General features: G+C 37.6%; 1 protein-coding gene across 4 annotated transcripts; it reads left to right on the forward strand.

The window, feature by feature from the left end:
- The first annotated feature begins 1,125 nt into the window (after positions 1–1,125).
- On the forward strand, positions 1,126–9,849 carry LOC131316903 (uncharacterized). Of its 4 annotated transcripts, none has more exons than XM_058346423.1 (14): positions 1,126–1,451; positions 2,067–2,614; positions 4,287–4,368; positions 4,488–4,591; positions 4,840–4,966; positions 5,055–5,149; positions 5,376–5,499; positions 6,020–6,100; positions 6,324–6,422; positions 6,508–6,693; positions 7,912–8,052; positions 8,146–8,202; positions 8,545–8,679; positions 9,480–9,849. In XM_058346423.1, the coding sequence occupies exons 2-14, from the start codon at positions 2,574–2,576 to the stop codon at positions 9,690–9,692; spliced, it is 1,485 nt and encodes a 494-aa protein (XP_058202406.1). In that variant the 5' UTR covers positions 1,126–1,451; positions 2,067–2,573; the 3' UTR covers positions 9,693–9,849. The 4 variants fall into 4 exon arrangements, with proteins under 4 accessions (XP_058202406.1, XP_058202404.1, XP_058202403.1 ...); XM_058346421.1 differs by having other exon boundaries at positions 1,240–1,451; positions 4,287–4,372; positions 4,480–4,591; XM_058346420.1 differs by having other exon boundaries at positions 1,264–1,451; positions 4,287–4,372; positions 4,480–4,591; positions 9,477–9,849.
- Positions 9,850–15,602: the final 5,753 nt, after the last annotated feature.

Consider the following 15,602-nt stretch of genomic DNA (forward strand, 5'->3'; position numbering starts at 1 on the left):
AGTAGTCATGTACTCATGTAGACACACTATATGATCGTGTTTTTGAAAGCCTAACAATGTTTGGTCGCTGTAGATGGATGATGTTGGGTCAGGTGTTGGAATGTTGGAGAGATATGGCCGTTGGGGTCGGTATGATTTTTGAATGGAGTGAGTTTTGAACTTTCTGAGAATTCTTATTTTCCATGCTAACAATCTACTACTAAAGAGAAAATTAATCCCAAGGGGTTGAAAATTAATCCTAAGGGGTTGACAACGTGGACAAGAGAAAACAATAAATGTTTGACCATGAGATCAAATGTTTGAATTCTAAGGAGGCCAATCATCCCAAACTTTGGGGCCGCTGGGGTTATGCTCAGTCGTTACCTTCAGGACCCCAGAATTAGTCAAGGTGCGCACAAATTAACCCGTGCATCCGGTTTCTTCTACACAAGTGTTATAGGATTGTCATACCCTTTTCACCGTTATTTAGCATACAACTAGAAAAAGGTTAGTGTGACGTGCGGAAGCAGTAGGGAAACCCAACCCGAATCTAGTTAACAAGATATTGGGCAGGTTTTTGGGGATTCACAACATTAAATTTAAAATAGGTTATTGATTTTACTATAGTATGGGGACCCACGAAGTTTAATTACGGTAGATAGAACAAAGATATCGATAATGAAAGCAACCGACATTGATTATGGAAGAGATTGAAAAAAGTTAAAACATGAATCCGGTCTTATTGGATCCAAAACCAAAATACAAATTTAATACGTAGCTCTGTGTACAATTGTTGAAGTTGTCTGGCATTTTGATAGAAAAATTGGAGCACTCAGAATATATTTTTCTGACTAATCAGTAAAAGATATGACATATATGATGGAGGTTAGAAGGAATTGAACAGGTCAATCACCAACTATGTTGTTAACAAAATCGTAATGCAATATCTGCAGTAAAACTTTAATAGCATAATAAGTGGTCGACATCCAACAGCACCCTAACGCAATGGTTAGGTTGTCACTAAACAACGTTGCTATATACGTGACCGATATGAAACGCGTGTCCGACAACAGTTTATTCTAGTAGCAGAATCATCTCTGAAAATATATACGTGACCGACATTGAACGCGTACCCGACAATAATCTAGTGCCGAAATTGTCACCAAGAATTCACCAAAATTTCTCTTGAATCACCCTCCCATGATAGTATTTTTTTTCTTCCCTTTTTGGATGTTGGAAACACCCTCCCACTTGGAAAAATATCAAATATCGCTATTCTCCACTACTATTAACCATTCCACTCTTTCCATTCAATCGAACGGAGAAATCACTACCCAATCCACATTTTCTTCTCACTCTGAAAACAAAAACAAAAACAAAAAACAAAAACCCACCTGCGTCGCTAGTCCGCTTCATTACTGTACATCTCGATTCCAATTCCTCCCCATTTCTCTTTCCACTGCATTCTCCTGGTACGTATTTCTCCTCGTTTCTCTAGCTGATTTCTTTCTCAATCTGCGAAACCCACTTCTTGTTTTCTTTTCTTATCTTTTTTTGCTAACCCATCAAGATATTCACTGTTTGGTCACGCAAATCGACCCTTCAATCCCTTGTTCGAAAATTTCATTTTCTTTTTGTTTATGTGTACATGGGTTATACGTGGATTGTGGTGGGTTGTTTCAGGTGGGTTTCTGGGGTAGGGGTAACTTTGAGATCTGGAATTTGGAAAGAGATGAACTTTCTATATTTGATTTTGGAATGAAGAAAAAAACTTTTTCCAATTTGGAATTCTTGGGTCATTTGGTACTAGGGTTTTTTTTTTTGGTTTCTATATGTGATTAATTTGGCGAAATACTTCATTATTGGTGAAATTCTATTTATTTTGTGGTAGTCATTTTGGGGTGGACATGGATATGAATAAATAGATGAACTTTCTGCGTTTTGACTTATTTATTGAATGGAAAAAGATACATATTTTTCAGAGTCAATATAAATTCTTTGTTCATTTAGCACTTTTTTTTTTTCCTGTTGCCAATTATTTTGGAAAAATACTTGGAAGTAATTACTAATGGAACTATTTCTAACAGTTATCCAAAGGGGAAACCAGAAAAGCTACCAGCTTTTGAAGGAGAGTGTTGGAAAAGCTACCAGCTATGCAAATTTTCGTTCTTCTTATCACAAAGACTAGATAATGTTTGGCTGTTGTTGAAAATGGATCTAGCAATGCCTGCCAGAAACTGAGGGTTATGGTGGTGTTATTCTTTCTTAGATAAACTAGATTAGTCCATGTCCATCCCATCATGTTGAGCTGTGGAAGTTTGGGTGTTCCATTTGATATTTGTGGGACCGGATTATTCGCAAAGTAATTGGAGATTGTGTGGTGTATTGGGGGAACATTTAACATGTGTTCTTTTTTTCAATGACGAAATGGTTCTTCGGCGATTTTGTATTTCTCCCTTTTGTGCATAAGTTCAATTTACCACAAGGGGCTCCTCTTCGAGAAATGCCCTAGAATTGAATTCCAGGTTCCCCGGACTCTACTCTCGTTAATCTTCCATCGGTCAAGCTGGGTTTTGAAGATCTCTCCGAGGAAGATGATTGATCAATTCATCAATTTCGTCATCCGGCCGCCCAGGTATGTTAAGTCTGTTTTCATCTCACTATCTCTTGCATTCCACACCGAAACTTGATCCTGCTGAATTTTTGTGTGTATGCTTCTTTTTTTGTTTCTCTATTTTGATTTCTGACAATGCTTCACTTTTCGTATGATATACGCCAATTACGTCCTTGAAATTGCTCCTACCATCTACTGGTTTCTCATCTGTCATAAGTTATCACCCAAATTTCTTCAGCTCCAAAATACTTACTACACTTTCCTAGTTCCAATGAATATCCAACGACTAGGGCATTGCTATAGTGTCAACTTGCCTTTGTCATTTTGTTTAATTAACTACGCTATGGATCACTTTTATTTGCCGTGTTGATAGTTATTTTGAAGCTTTTGCTTCCATATTAAGTTCAGAGTCTCCAGGAATTGTCTTAACGATCATGGAACCCCACAGGTCAATGACTCTATATGTAAACCAAGAGGCAATTAGATTGTTCCAACACCCAAGTGAGTCAGTGACGATGATCTTCTAGCTCTTTCTATTTTAACCTTTTGAAGAGGCAGTATGATGCGTAAAAGCTTTTGTTATTTGCTTGCAAACAATTGCAAACCATTTGCAATCTTGTTTGTTGCGTATTGGGGTTGAACTCAACTTAACAAGCCTGCCCAACTACTTCAGGTGGGTTACAGGAATCCAATTCCCAGTCGTATCTAAGAATAGTGTCACTTCTTATTGAATCTTTCTCCTCAGCATCTTCTATTTCTTTCAAGGCTCTCCATGTGAATAGAATCACTCCTCACCAGAACCGCGTCGATTTGTCTATGATTTACGTGGTCATTCAATCAGTTGGGTGGAGATGATGTCAAAAGGAACGTGACATTCTGATGCGCCTTGATTCTGTCGTCATTCCTCAATATTTTAGCACCAACTCTACTTTTCCTCTATTTCTCTTGAATTATGAAAGCGAAAGAAATCACTTTTTCCACCAATGGATGCAAATATTGTCACTAAAAGATAATAATTTGTCGTTTGCCATTGGATTAGGTGTGATTCTTATCTTTTACAAGTCATATTTCTTATTTTCCTCAATGCGTTGAAACCTTGTTATGTATGCACTATAAGTATATTATCACGTTATACGATTTCTGATTTGTATTACATGGTTGTGTGCGATACGCCAAGCAATGGTTATTTTCTGAAGTTGAATGTAGGAAAGCAGGAATCGCCTTAGGTTTGAAAACATTCTTCAAACCAATTCTATTTAAAAAGCAATTGATACAACTTTATCTAAGAGTTTTTACTGGCAAAAGGAATATCATATACAACTGACTATTGCGTTAAATTTAACTCACTTTATTGATTTGATTTGAGTGTTTTACATCTTTGTGTGACTGATCATGGAGTTTTGTTTTGTTTAATTCAACAAAATGCAACCAAAATGAAGGCTAGGCCACAAAACCACATTCTTTTGTGTCTTCCTCATGTTCAAAAGCTTTAGTTGACTTGAACAAATTAGTCTTTGATTTTGTTGCTTATAAAGTATTGGATTTTACAAATTCTCCCATCTGATACCCTCACATTCTCACGCCATGACATGTACATGAATAATATGCAATAGCTATGAGCTCTTGCATTCCTTGCTTAATTTTCTTCATTCCCTAGGCTGTTTGTTGAGCTATCGATATGCTGGATATGCAGGGCAGAATATAACCCAGATCAGTATTTGTGGGAAACTGATTTTACTCTTGCTGGCAGAAAATACAAAAGACAGGACCTTGAGGCGAGTATGGCCATCCATTACCAAATTTTCAGCTTCAATTGCCATACCTATTTACTACCTCTGATTTTATACCAGTATGGTTTAAGCTTTTCAAACTATGTATTATTTGAGTTTTGCAGCTTCGGAATCAAAGAGGACATACCTTGCGGTGCAGTCATTATGTCCCTTCACCTTTCCCAGAGGACACTCCTCTCCCTTGTGTTATATACTGCCATGGAAACAGGTTTTCACAATCACCTTGGATGTTTCATTTCCAGAAAATATATTGCTTGACGGCTGTTGAGTATGCATATGTAGTAGCAAATCCTGTATTTGTAATTATGTAATAGCTATTGCTTGTTCTTCTCTATTTCTAGTTTGACATGACAGCTTTCTTTCTCTGACCTCTGGAAGAATTAGGAAGCTTATTGCAGAGTGCTTCACAGATGAAAAAGTGGAAAGTTAATTTTATCACTCTTGTGGACCTTGCAGTGGCTGCAGGGCAGATGGAAATGAGGCTGCTGTAGTTCTACTTCCATCGAATATTACTGTATTTACTCTTGATTTTTCGGGATCTGGTTTATCTGATGGAGATTATGTGAGCCTTGGTTGGCATGAGGTGCGTTTTCTCTCTTTTTTATGATATATCCTTGACCTTCTGTTGTGTTGTTTGTGAACCCTCTTAGTTTTTTCCCATCTGTATTCAGAAAGATGACCTCAAGGTTGTGGTGTCTTATTTGAGAAGCAACAAACAAATATCTTGCATTGGTCTTTGGGGTCGGTCTATGGGTGCTGTAACTAGGTATAACATCTTGTCACCTCTCTAACCGATTACAATGTTTGCTTCCGGCAAAGTCTTCGTTCCTAATCTTTTGCATCTTTCAAGGCTTTGCAAAGTGATGTGTGCAATGACAAGCATCGGAATTGACCCCTGATTTAGTTTAGGTTCTGCTGAACATATTAGTTGCTAATAATTTTACTATGACATGATACAAATGTGACACCCAGATTTGTTGGATGTAATGCAGCCTTCTTTATGGAGCAGAAGACCCATCTATAGCCGGAATGGTGTTGGATAGTGCTTTCTCAAACTTATTTGATCTCATGATGGAACTCGTGGATGTCTATAAGATCCGACTTCCAAAATTTACAGTATGGGTTTCTTTTTGCATATTTGTGCATGACCGTATATGTTGTTCAAATATATGCTGCGAATATAAGTAATGGAGTTGCCTCTATCTCTAATGGCTTAAGTTTTTAGATGGTTGGTAGTTAAAAATCTATTATGGTATAAAAGAAGGTAATAAATTTTGTGTACGAACCTCCCATCTTACCCTAAGCAGCACGGATACGGACACAACATGGCACGAATCTGCAGACACATCATTTGCTGAAAAATTAGGAGACGGACACCTTAGGGAAACGTTCAATGCGAAATACATTTATATTTATATGTACCGTACATGTCCATATATAAATCGACAATATTATCCCTATCTAATGTGGATAAAAGGCGCAAATAATATGAATGTCTTGAAGGTATGCCACTAATTTGATATTCATGGAACTAGCATTCTTGCCAACTTTCGTTGTTAAGATGGAGTTTGACATACCAGTGAAAAATGACAATCCTTTATCATGGAGTGAGATTTGTTTTTCCTTTTTCCACCAGGTGAAGGTGGCAGTACAGTATATGCGGCGGGTAATTCAAAAGAAGGCGAAATTTGATATCATGGACCTTAATTGCATAAAGGTTTGCGCTTTGATTCTGAAGAATGAAGACTTTGGCCTTTCACTCTAACACCCATTTCAACTGTGTATTGTTTGGCAAGTGTGTTTATTGAGCACATTATTGGAAGACCAAATTGGATTCAGAACTAAGTACTTAAGATAGTAGCAACTGGATAATATCTGAAACTGAGCAAATAATTTAAGCTGTTATTGTTCACAATTTGAATGTTAAATAACATGCGCAGGTCGCACCCAAAACATTCATTCCGGCTTTATTTGGACATGCTAATGATGACAAGTTCATTCAACCCCGGCACTCTGATCTCATCTTTCAATCGTATGCGGTATTAACCAGTCAAAAGTTTTTTAGTTATTTCTTAAAGTAATAACCTCTACAGAATTAATTGAATTATCTCTGGCTTTGTGCAGGGTGATAAAAACATGATAAAATTTGATGGCGATCACAACTCTTCTAGACCACAGTTCTATTATGACTCCGTATCCATTTTCTTCTTCAACATCCTTCATCCCCCTCAAGTTTCTTCTGCTTATTCAAATAACCTTGAAAAGTATTATGATTTGGGGAACTTGAAAGTCACCGCTGGTATGGATGAGGTAATTTCTATTGCACTATATATCAAGATAACCTTACTTTGTTTTATTAGATGGACTACTAATTAGCAGCTCTAATCTTACTTCCTTTTGGTTAAGCTTCTATTCTCTTTTGTTTACTCGAAGTCATGAATTTCTGCTTATGCTCTCTCACATGAGATCTTTTCGCAACTGCTCTCATGATGTTATTCAAATCTCCAAGGGAGGGGCCGAAGCATGAGCTATATCAGCATTGTGTATAATGTAGTCAGTTATGATGGCCACAATACACTTGGCAATGACCAGCCTATTATACCATGAGATCGACCAAGAATCATTAGAAAAATCCACGTAATGATCTAGGAATGCCGATTGCCCGTGACCTTACTGAGCTGATGTAGTTTTCTTAAATTACTTTTGGTTGGTTGCGACTTTGTGTCAGTAATATGCAGTTTTACACTTGCCGCCCTCAGGGACAGATGACCCCTAATGGTGGTTAGCATTATCGCACCGGACCTGTGATCAGGCTTCATATGATGAGGAATCCCTGTATTTAGGCAATGCTTCTGCCATAGATGCTGATGTGACAGGTGGTTATTTAAGTACAAATAAGTACTTCTTCCGCCCGTATTGCTGGTACACTATGGGTATTCCAAACTTTTAAGAAGAAATGCAAATCCACTTTTAATGCAGGTCTTCTTAGAAAGTTCTATGTGATTTCCAACACTGCCCCTTACTATCTACTTTTGAAACCGCGTTTACTTAATTTATGAGGGTTGGTGGTAATCTTAACAACTTTTTGTTCGATTTTTCAAAGAGGACTAATTTGTTGGGACATCCATGGTGGACCAACAATATGGGATGGAGTGTAATATATGAGGGGTACTTGAATAATGGAGCTTAAAGGATTTGAGTAACAGCCTCATTCAAACACCTTCTGTCAAAAGATGGATTAACATTCTGATGCCTTCACAAAAGCAGCACCCAAGCAAAAAGCTATGTGCAAATTTGTCCAAGCTGGGCATTCATTTTGTCTTTCACCATTTTGGGGGTAGTGTAGGTTATTAGGAGTGATTGTAAGGTCTTTTTGCAATGTGTCCGTGTTTAGAGTGTTGTTTAAATGCTATGGCAGAAGTAAACCCTAAGCTCTCTCTTTGTCCCATTTTATTTCTTATATTATTCGATCTTCTTTTCTTCTACTGGAAATCAAGTATTAACATTTCAGCTTCTTTTATTTTGTAGAGTCTCCTTTATGAGATAATTTCTGGTCTTCAAACTGGTGGTACTGATGCTGCTAGTTCATCGTCTGCTCCACCTACGATTTCTACCACAAAATCTGTCATTGAGCTTCTTTCTGATGTTGCTCCAGTTGCTGGTGTAATTGTATGAGCTCTCCTGGTTTTCTTCACACTTTTCTCCAAACAATAGTTTTCGACAACTGAGGTATTGTATCTCAAATGCTTTTGGTTATTGCAGGATGCAATCACCAATGTAGCCGATACACTAGGTGGTGATGATCCATCAGAACCCCAGGTGATTTTAGTTCAGATAATTTACCATATCCTGCATTTTCTTGATCTCTTATAATGGAGTTCAACAACTTCTACTCCTATTGTAAAAACAATTATTTGTTACTAGTTGACTTCCCAAACCAAAAGAAGTTTCTTCTGTACTGGTTTGACCAGGATATAGTTATTTCCAGAAGTAAAACATACCACTAAAGAGACAACTCTACCGCTGATGTACTGTTCGTTATGATTTTTCTGCTGGATTTGGGCCTATGCTTAGAAATATAGCCATGCCAAAACATGAACTGTGAAGTAAAAGTTGGTAGTTTAATGAAATGTTTTCACCAGTGTTTGCATTCCCTCTCAGGGTAAACCGATTGTCCAAAATGAGGAATGTTGCTCGTATACGAGCTCAAATAGAGAGAGTTGGGGAAGATGCTCATCTTTGGGGAGCGATGATGAACCTTCATCAGATTGCACCGCTGCTTACAACCACCACGAGGTTAGATTCTCAACCTTAATCAGGGATTTTTTTTGAAATTCTAAGAGGTTAAAGCAGGGCCATGCTCTCTCTCTCTCTCTCTGGGGATTGCCTTACTGATTAATTTCCTTCTAACCACTTCCAATAAGTCTTGATTTTAATAACCAAATCAATTGATTAGGCCTAGCGGTTAGGTTTCAGTTCTAATGGCGGTGATGAACTGTGGGTCTGGATGGGGACAAAAGTGAAGATTTATAGGAAGGTGGTTGTGGGAGGGCCTGACCATAAACTCTCGCCTCCATAACCAGGAAATTTGTTTTTACTTTTGTTTGGAGATTCAAAGAACTTTGTAGGCAGTAACTTAGTCTTAAGTATGAATCCTGTTAAACAGGTTTAGTCTGTCTTGTCAAAAGTGGACGTTAAGCAGAAATTATCCGAACCCAGAACCTGCCAACTTGAGTTGGTGGTTCGGGAAATAATTGGAACCCCAACTCATGAATCTACTTGTTCCCCAAGTAAACTGGTATATTGTCTTTGATTCTATGTACTAAAATGGTCTACCCCATTTACTGGATCTTAGCTGGATATTCCATCTTACATCTTAACTCATCGCTCATAAGTGTCACATATTACCTGTTACAGGCACACTGTCGGTGACACTAGATTAAATTATAGCTTGTTTGATGGCTTATACTCAATAATATGTATGTTGTGGTTCTGTAATCTGCCTGATCATGTATTACCCATTTACTATATCTCAATCTTATATTCATTGTTAAGCAGCAACATGTTTTTTTTTTTTTTTTTGTTGATTCTAGAAGACTCTAAAGGTGCTTGCCACACCTTTTCGAAACACTCCACGTGAACGAACGGACCTATCACAAAAGGAAGCGACAAAGAAGCAAAAGAAGAAAACTCCAACCGATTCAAAGAAGCCCAATCGCGATAAGTTTGAAAAACTTGAGGCCCTTAGCCAACGTCTACGTCATTGCATTTTGAAGCGAGTTAACCATCGGAGGAACCGCTCCTCGTGATCACCTCTCTACTGTAGAGAAATTGCTCCTTGTAACAGTATTCTGAAATTCTGTAGGTGTATTGTTTCTTTTGTTCAGTGATACTTTTAAATCTTCCACACCTCGTTGTATTGTTTTGCACAGTTACCCAAGTATGCTCTCTCTCTCTCTCTCTCTCTCTCTCTCTCTCTCTCTCTCTCATAGTAAGTGATGATTTGCCAACATGGAGCCCATATCTGCAAATCCGGAGCCTCCACGAATACTGTTGTTGCCCTAAAGACCTCTCCAATTCCCTTGAATCATTTTAGCACTAGAATTAAGAACACTACCAGAGCCGTTTAAGATGATCAAAATAGCATTTGTCGAAGGGAACATATCCAAGTAGCTTTCTTTTCTATTTCATTTTCACCAACATCCAAGCATTAGATCCCGAAAATCAACTTTTTAGGGGACCATCACCACTTTGCAGTGCAAGGGGACTGCGAACGGAAAATCCACAAGCACACGCCGAGGCAGGCTAGAGCCAGAGCGTCACCCCAGCTTAAACCAGGGCATTAAGGCAATAACCCGGTGAGTTAATGCTAATATGCATAAATCTCTCCGTAAGAGGTCAGAGATTTCACACCCGTTTAGTTCAATTTTCTATCCCCTATCTTCTCCCTTTTCTTTCGTTTTTCCAATAGTAAGCATATAGACATGAATGCAACAATTGAAATTAGAACCAGATGAAACGACACTTAGGCACATACCTGCACTCAACACTTGTACTCAAGTATATGAAACATAATAAGAAAGTATTTTCCTGTCCAACAAGGTGATTTTGATCAAATTATAGCATTGCAACTAGATGGGACATGAAGGACCCCCATCTTCAACATTATCCAACCCAAAGATACCATACTCACAAGGAAACCAAACACAGCTGCTGCTGCTCCATGTGAAAACACAATCAAGAGTTTCTCTCCGAACATCAGAGGATCAACCAAAAATTACACACAATTTACATCTGTGTAATTGCATCCGTGGCCTCATTTAGTCATTGTGTCCACACTCTTTTAACGACAATACCATCTGATTGGCGCGTTCTATTTGCTATGGGAATCACACCTCATCTAGCAACAATCGTTCAAGTAGATTCATCTAGCAATATAAGCGAATTTCGTAAACTAACATTACCAGCCATTCACTGAATTTTTACTTCCCATGTATCATAATCACAGTTCATCAAAACAAGCATCTTGTAGTGGATTGTTTATCGAACAACATTACTGTATTTCGAAAAATCGTGTCTCGATGAAGAAGCTTATGTACATAAGATTTTAGTTTTATAGAGACTAGATCAAGGTGGATCTAAAGACGTGGAAAAATGCTTTACATTCTTTCTTAAAAGAAATGGATCATGGTGCAAGAAAAAGAAAAGGAAAAAAGATTCATACAACGCAATGAAAAGAAACATGTACACAAGGATTAAGGAATTGACAGTCCTTCCTGCAATTCTGAACTATCAAAGAATGAAGACAAGGTTCCTGCTCATCAACCAAGACATCATTTTTAGAATGCCAAAGTTTGTTAACGTTAACAGATTAAGCACCAGATTTTTTGAGACATCTATACATAGAATTGTTGGTATAAAACATACATAAAATGTTTATACCACATTTTGTGCACCTTTGTAAAATACAGAAATGATTTCCTTGATTGATTATTTCAGTGCTTCAACTTCTTTTATGTGGTAGGAAAATGACTGTAACAAAGCAAGTATATGTTGTTAAGACCACATTCTCTCGTCAACTATTTAGCGGAAAATAGCTATGGGCAATTTGGCACACCAATTAGTGGAACAACATCTCATATTGGAAAGAAGCCAGTTAAGGAAAAAATGCACTAAAAAACTAGATCACCATTTTGACACAACGAGGGTAATCATTTTGCTTTTCGCATAAACCAGTTATCCCATATGTTATACCTCGCTAGCTCTTCCCTGGAATAACTTCAGACCAAAAGCACGTATAAATAGATACACACTAATTGACATAAATTAAATATAAAAAATTGTTGGGAAGTCCACTATAGCATATTTGTAACCCACTAAATCCACTTCTAAACTTCATAACCTCTCTAGTCCACTAATTAGGTTTTGGTGAGGCCTTAAGTCCAATTCAATTAAAAAAGGAATTAGTTCAGGACCAAAATACCCTTACCTTTAAAAACTGTTAATCTGATATATCTCACTCCTATAAAATCTCCTATATTCACGTTGTTCCCATATCCAGAAGGGAAACAGAGTCCAAACGAGAGAGAGAGAGAGAGAGAGAGAGAGAGAGAGAGAGAGAGAGAGAGAGAGAGAGAGAGAGAGAGAGAGAGAGAGAGAGAGAGAGAAGATTACCCTTTCCATTCAAATCCCATATTTTTAGCCCATTATCCGTTCCACGTTTGAAATCCCAGCAGTTAACGTTGGAATAAAGCGACAGAAGATTCTCCTTTTCTGATACACTGTATATAACGTAATTGTACATATATAACGTTATATACTCGTTCATCAGTTCTCATTTAACGTGCGATACTTACATTTTACGTTATATACTCATTCATCGGCTCGCATTTAACGTTATATGAGTTTTTGAAATCCTTTTTTATTATAATACAAGAACGTATAACATTCAACGTTTACATCTGAACGTACATATATTAACATAAAATTGTATATGTTATATAATTTTTTTGGAGTTTCGCTGCACAAAAACTCCCATATAACATTATATTTTTACTTTATTGAATTGGTCCGCGCAGCGGCCTCAATGACTTGCTTCGAGTAACAATATATGTTCTTTTTTTTGTTGGGAGTACACAAGTCAGCAACTTTCATATAATGTTATATGTTCTATTTTTTTGGAGTTTCACAGCATAGAAACTCATATATAACGTTATATGTTTTACTTTATTGAATTGGTCCGCGCAGCGGCTTCATTGACTAACTTCTGATAACCGTATATAAATAATCTTATATATATTTACAATGCAAAAACAAACAAAGAACTTTATATGTGTATTACTTTGCCACATAAATAAATACACACAAAAAAACGTAATAAGTGTGACAAAAAATAAAAATATAGCCTTATAACGTTATACATGAGATTATGTCCTTTCTAACTCTAAAAAAAATGGGAAAAAAAAGAAGAGGAGATCTTGTAACTTCTTTCCCATGTAATAAGTCAGTAACTTAATACTCTTCACCCCTTGAACAACTGTACAAATAATAAGTCAGTAAGGCCGCTGCGCGAATCAATTCAATAAAGTAGAACATATAATGGTCAGAGTTTGATATAATCATATCTACTCGCAATCAAAACCCTAACTTATATATTATTAACTGTTCAATTGTGCTTTGCTAATGAGTTCTTATATATATCTTGAACTGGACTCAGTTACCAACATTGATATAACCATATATAACCCTATATATTTGTTGAACAGAACATCATATATAATGTCTCACGAGATAGTAGATCGTATATAACGTTATATAAATCAGAAACTATATATACATATATGCAAAAGCGACAGAACATCATATATAACGTCTCACGAGACAGTATATCGTATATAACGTTATATAAATCAGAAACTATATATACATATATGCAAAAGCAACAGAACATCATATAAAATGTCTTACGAGACAGTAGATCATATATAATGTTATATAAATCAGAAACTATATATACATATATGCAAAAGCGACGAAGGGCGACGATCGAAGTGGATATATACATATCTGCCAAACGATCAAAGTGGATAATAGGAGAGAGAGATAGAGAGAGGGAGAGAGAGATAGAGACGATCGACGTCGACAGATTTGACAAACGATCAACGTCGATCTTCGTCCTTTGATCTCGTTGGAGTATTTCTCTCGTTCTTCATATTCGGAACGAACTGTACCTTGGGGCTAGGTCGACGATTGACGACGAAGAAAGTCTGGGACGTGGGTTGATCTTTGCTTTTCGTCGGTAGATCTCGATGTTGGAGTGACGACGGCAATCGTGGGCTTGACGACGGCGACAGAGACGACACCGGTATTTGAGCGCTCGAGGACGGCGACGGCGATCGAGTGGTTGAAGACGAACTCTTTTGTCTAGGTTTGGGAACTGGGCTTTTCTTTTGAAAATGGATGAAACGGATGAAAATGGGGGAGGGGGGGGGGGGGGGGGGGGGGGGGGGGGGGGGGTTTTGTAATTTTTTGAAATGGGATAATTTTGGAATGGATGAGACAGGGCAAAATATTTTTTAAAATTAGGGGTATATTGGTTTTGCCGGGTTCATTTAATCCCTAATAATAGGCTAGTGGATTTAAGGGGTTATGAAACTTAGAAGTGGACTAGATGGGTTTGGAAACTGCTATAGTAGACTTATGCAAAATTCTCCCAATTAAATATGAGGCACCAAAGCTAGTATAGTATACTCATAACAGAATAAGCATAGATGAATATGGTAAACCACAAGTGTAAGGCAGAAAGGGAAGGAGTGTAAGTTATTCAATTATCAAAAAACTTTTAAACTTTTATCAATAATATTCAGAGATTTTCTCTTTCTTTCTTGTGCGCAAGAATTGCTCGTTGCGACGAGTTGTTTATCTCGTTTGGACTAGTCTGCTAACTAGTCTCTCGTGAATTCCGCTGCGTCAAGTGGTATCAGAGCAAGGCTTTGCCTGGTTCGATGTCACCAAACAAAGTTGAAGACACACCCATTGACGTTGGTCGTGGGCATGCTGACCTAAGGAAGATGATGGAGGATACCCGAACACAATTGCAGGATCGAAGCACTCAGTTAGCCGAAATTCGTCAAGATACTCGCACTTAGTTCGCAGAGATCCGTGAGTTACTGCATGGGTTGACTCTACAAATTCGCCAAAGGCCAGAAAGGGTTGAGAAGGATCGCGCGTTGGGATTTGCCCATCGCCAACCTCCTAACCAGAATAGGAACCGCGTTGAGGGATTTGCCTGCAACCAACCTATTCACCAAAACGTCTCCGGAGGATATTCTTATTATCACTACGATAGTAGGAATGAATTTGAAGGCGAGTTATTCGAGGGCCATGATGATTATCAGTCGATAAAGCGACAAGCAAATTTCAGGTATTATGATAATTTGTCAAAATTTAGTGGTCTTGAATTTTTTGAAGATCGTTTGGATTGGATTCTAAACATCGAAGATTCCTTCGAGTATGCAAAAATTCCAACAAAACAAATGTGGAGGTATTTGTTAGTGAAGCTTACGGGACCAGCGCTACGATGGTGGCTAGATATGCAATTTCTAAGAGATCGATTGGGCAAGCGTCGAATTTATGCATGGTACAGAATTAAAAAATGTATGATGGAGAGATTTTTACCAAGAAATTATGAGCAATTGTTGGAGGAAAAATATAGACCAAAACAGTATCATGTAGAACAAATTATTGTAGAAGCCGTGGGAGAGGTCAAAATTGAACTTGAAGGTCAAGACGAAATTAACATCGATGCTTGTGTGCAAGAGGATATTGAAATTGTTTCCGATGCTGTTGCGGAGGAACAAAAGAATATTGCATTGGAGGTTTGTGCGTTTGGGCTTGATGAATCACCCACAATGGAGTTGACTCAACACTACAAGAAAATATGGTTATTGCTGAAATCCGATTTTCTGACAAAGGAGTGCCAACCAACTCTATAATAAATCAAAGTCTAGAGAACCAGCAACTTCAGCATAAGGTTCTAGTTGTAGATTTTCTTGGAGTGCAACAATTTGATTGGATTCCCAACATTCATTTAGTGAATTTTGTCAACAAGTTAAGGCATGCTGAGAAACAATCTTTGCAAATACACTTTTTCTTGAAGTTTTATTTCAAGTTAAGAAAGGAGTTGAAGTATTCTAAGTATCTGTTTCTTTGGCATGGAA

This window comes from Rhododendron vialii, chromosome 2a (genome assembly GCF_030253575.1).
Source record: "Rhododendron vialii isolate Sample 1 chromosome 2a, ASM3025357v1".
NCBI classification, from domain to species: Eukaryota; Viridiplantae; Streptophyta; class Magnoliopsida; order Ericales; family Ericaceae; genus Rhododendron; species Rhododendron vialii.

What these genes read in the sequence shown, in the direction of transcription:
- LOC131316903 (XM_058346420.1), top strand. Translation starts at nt 2,574, where the DNA reads ATGATTGATCAATTCATCAATTTCGTCATCCGGCCGCCCAG. An exon ending in ATATACTGCCATGGAAACAG is followed by an intron (nt 4,592 to 4,839) that starts GTTTTCACAATC and finishes TGGACCTTGCAG; the next exon opens with TGGCTGCAGGGCAGATGGAA. An exon ending in TCATCTTTCAATCGTATGCG is followed by an intron (nt 6,423 to 6,507) that starts GTATTAACCAGT and finishes GGCTTTGTGCAG; the next exon opens with GGTGATAAAAACATGATAAA.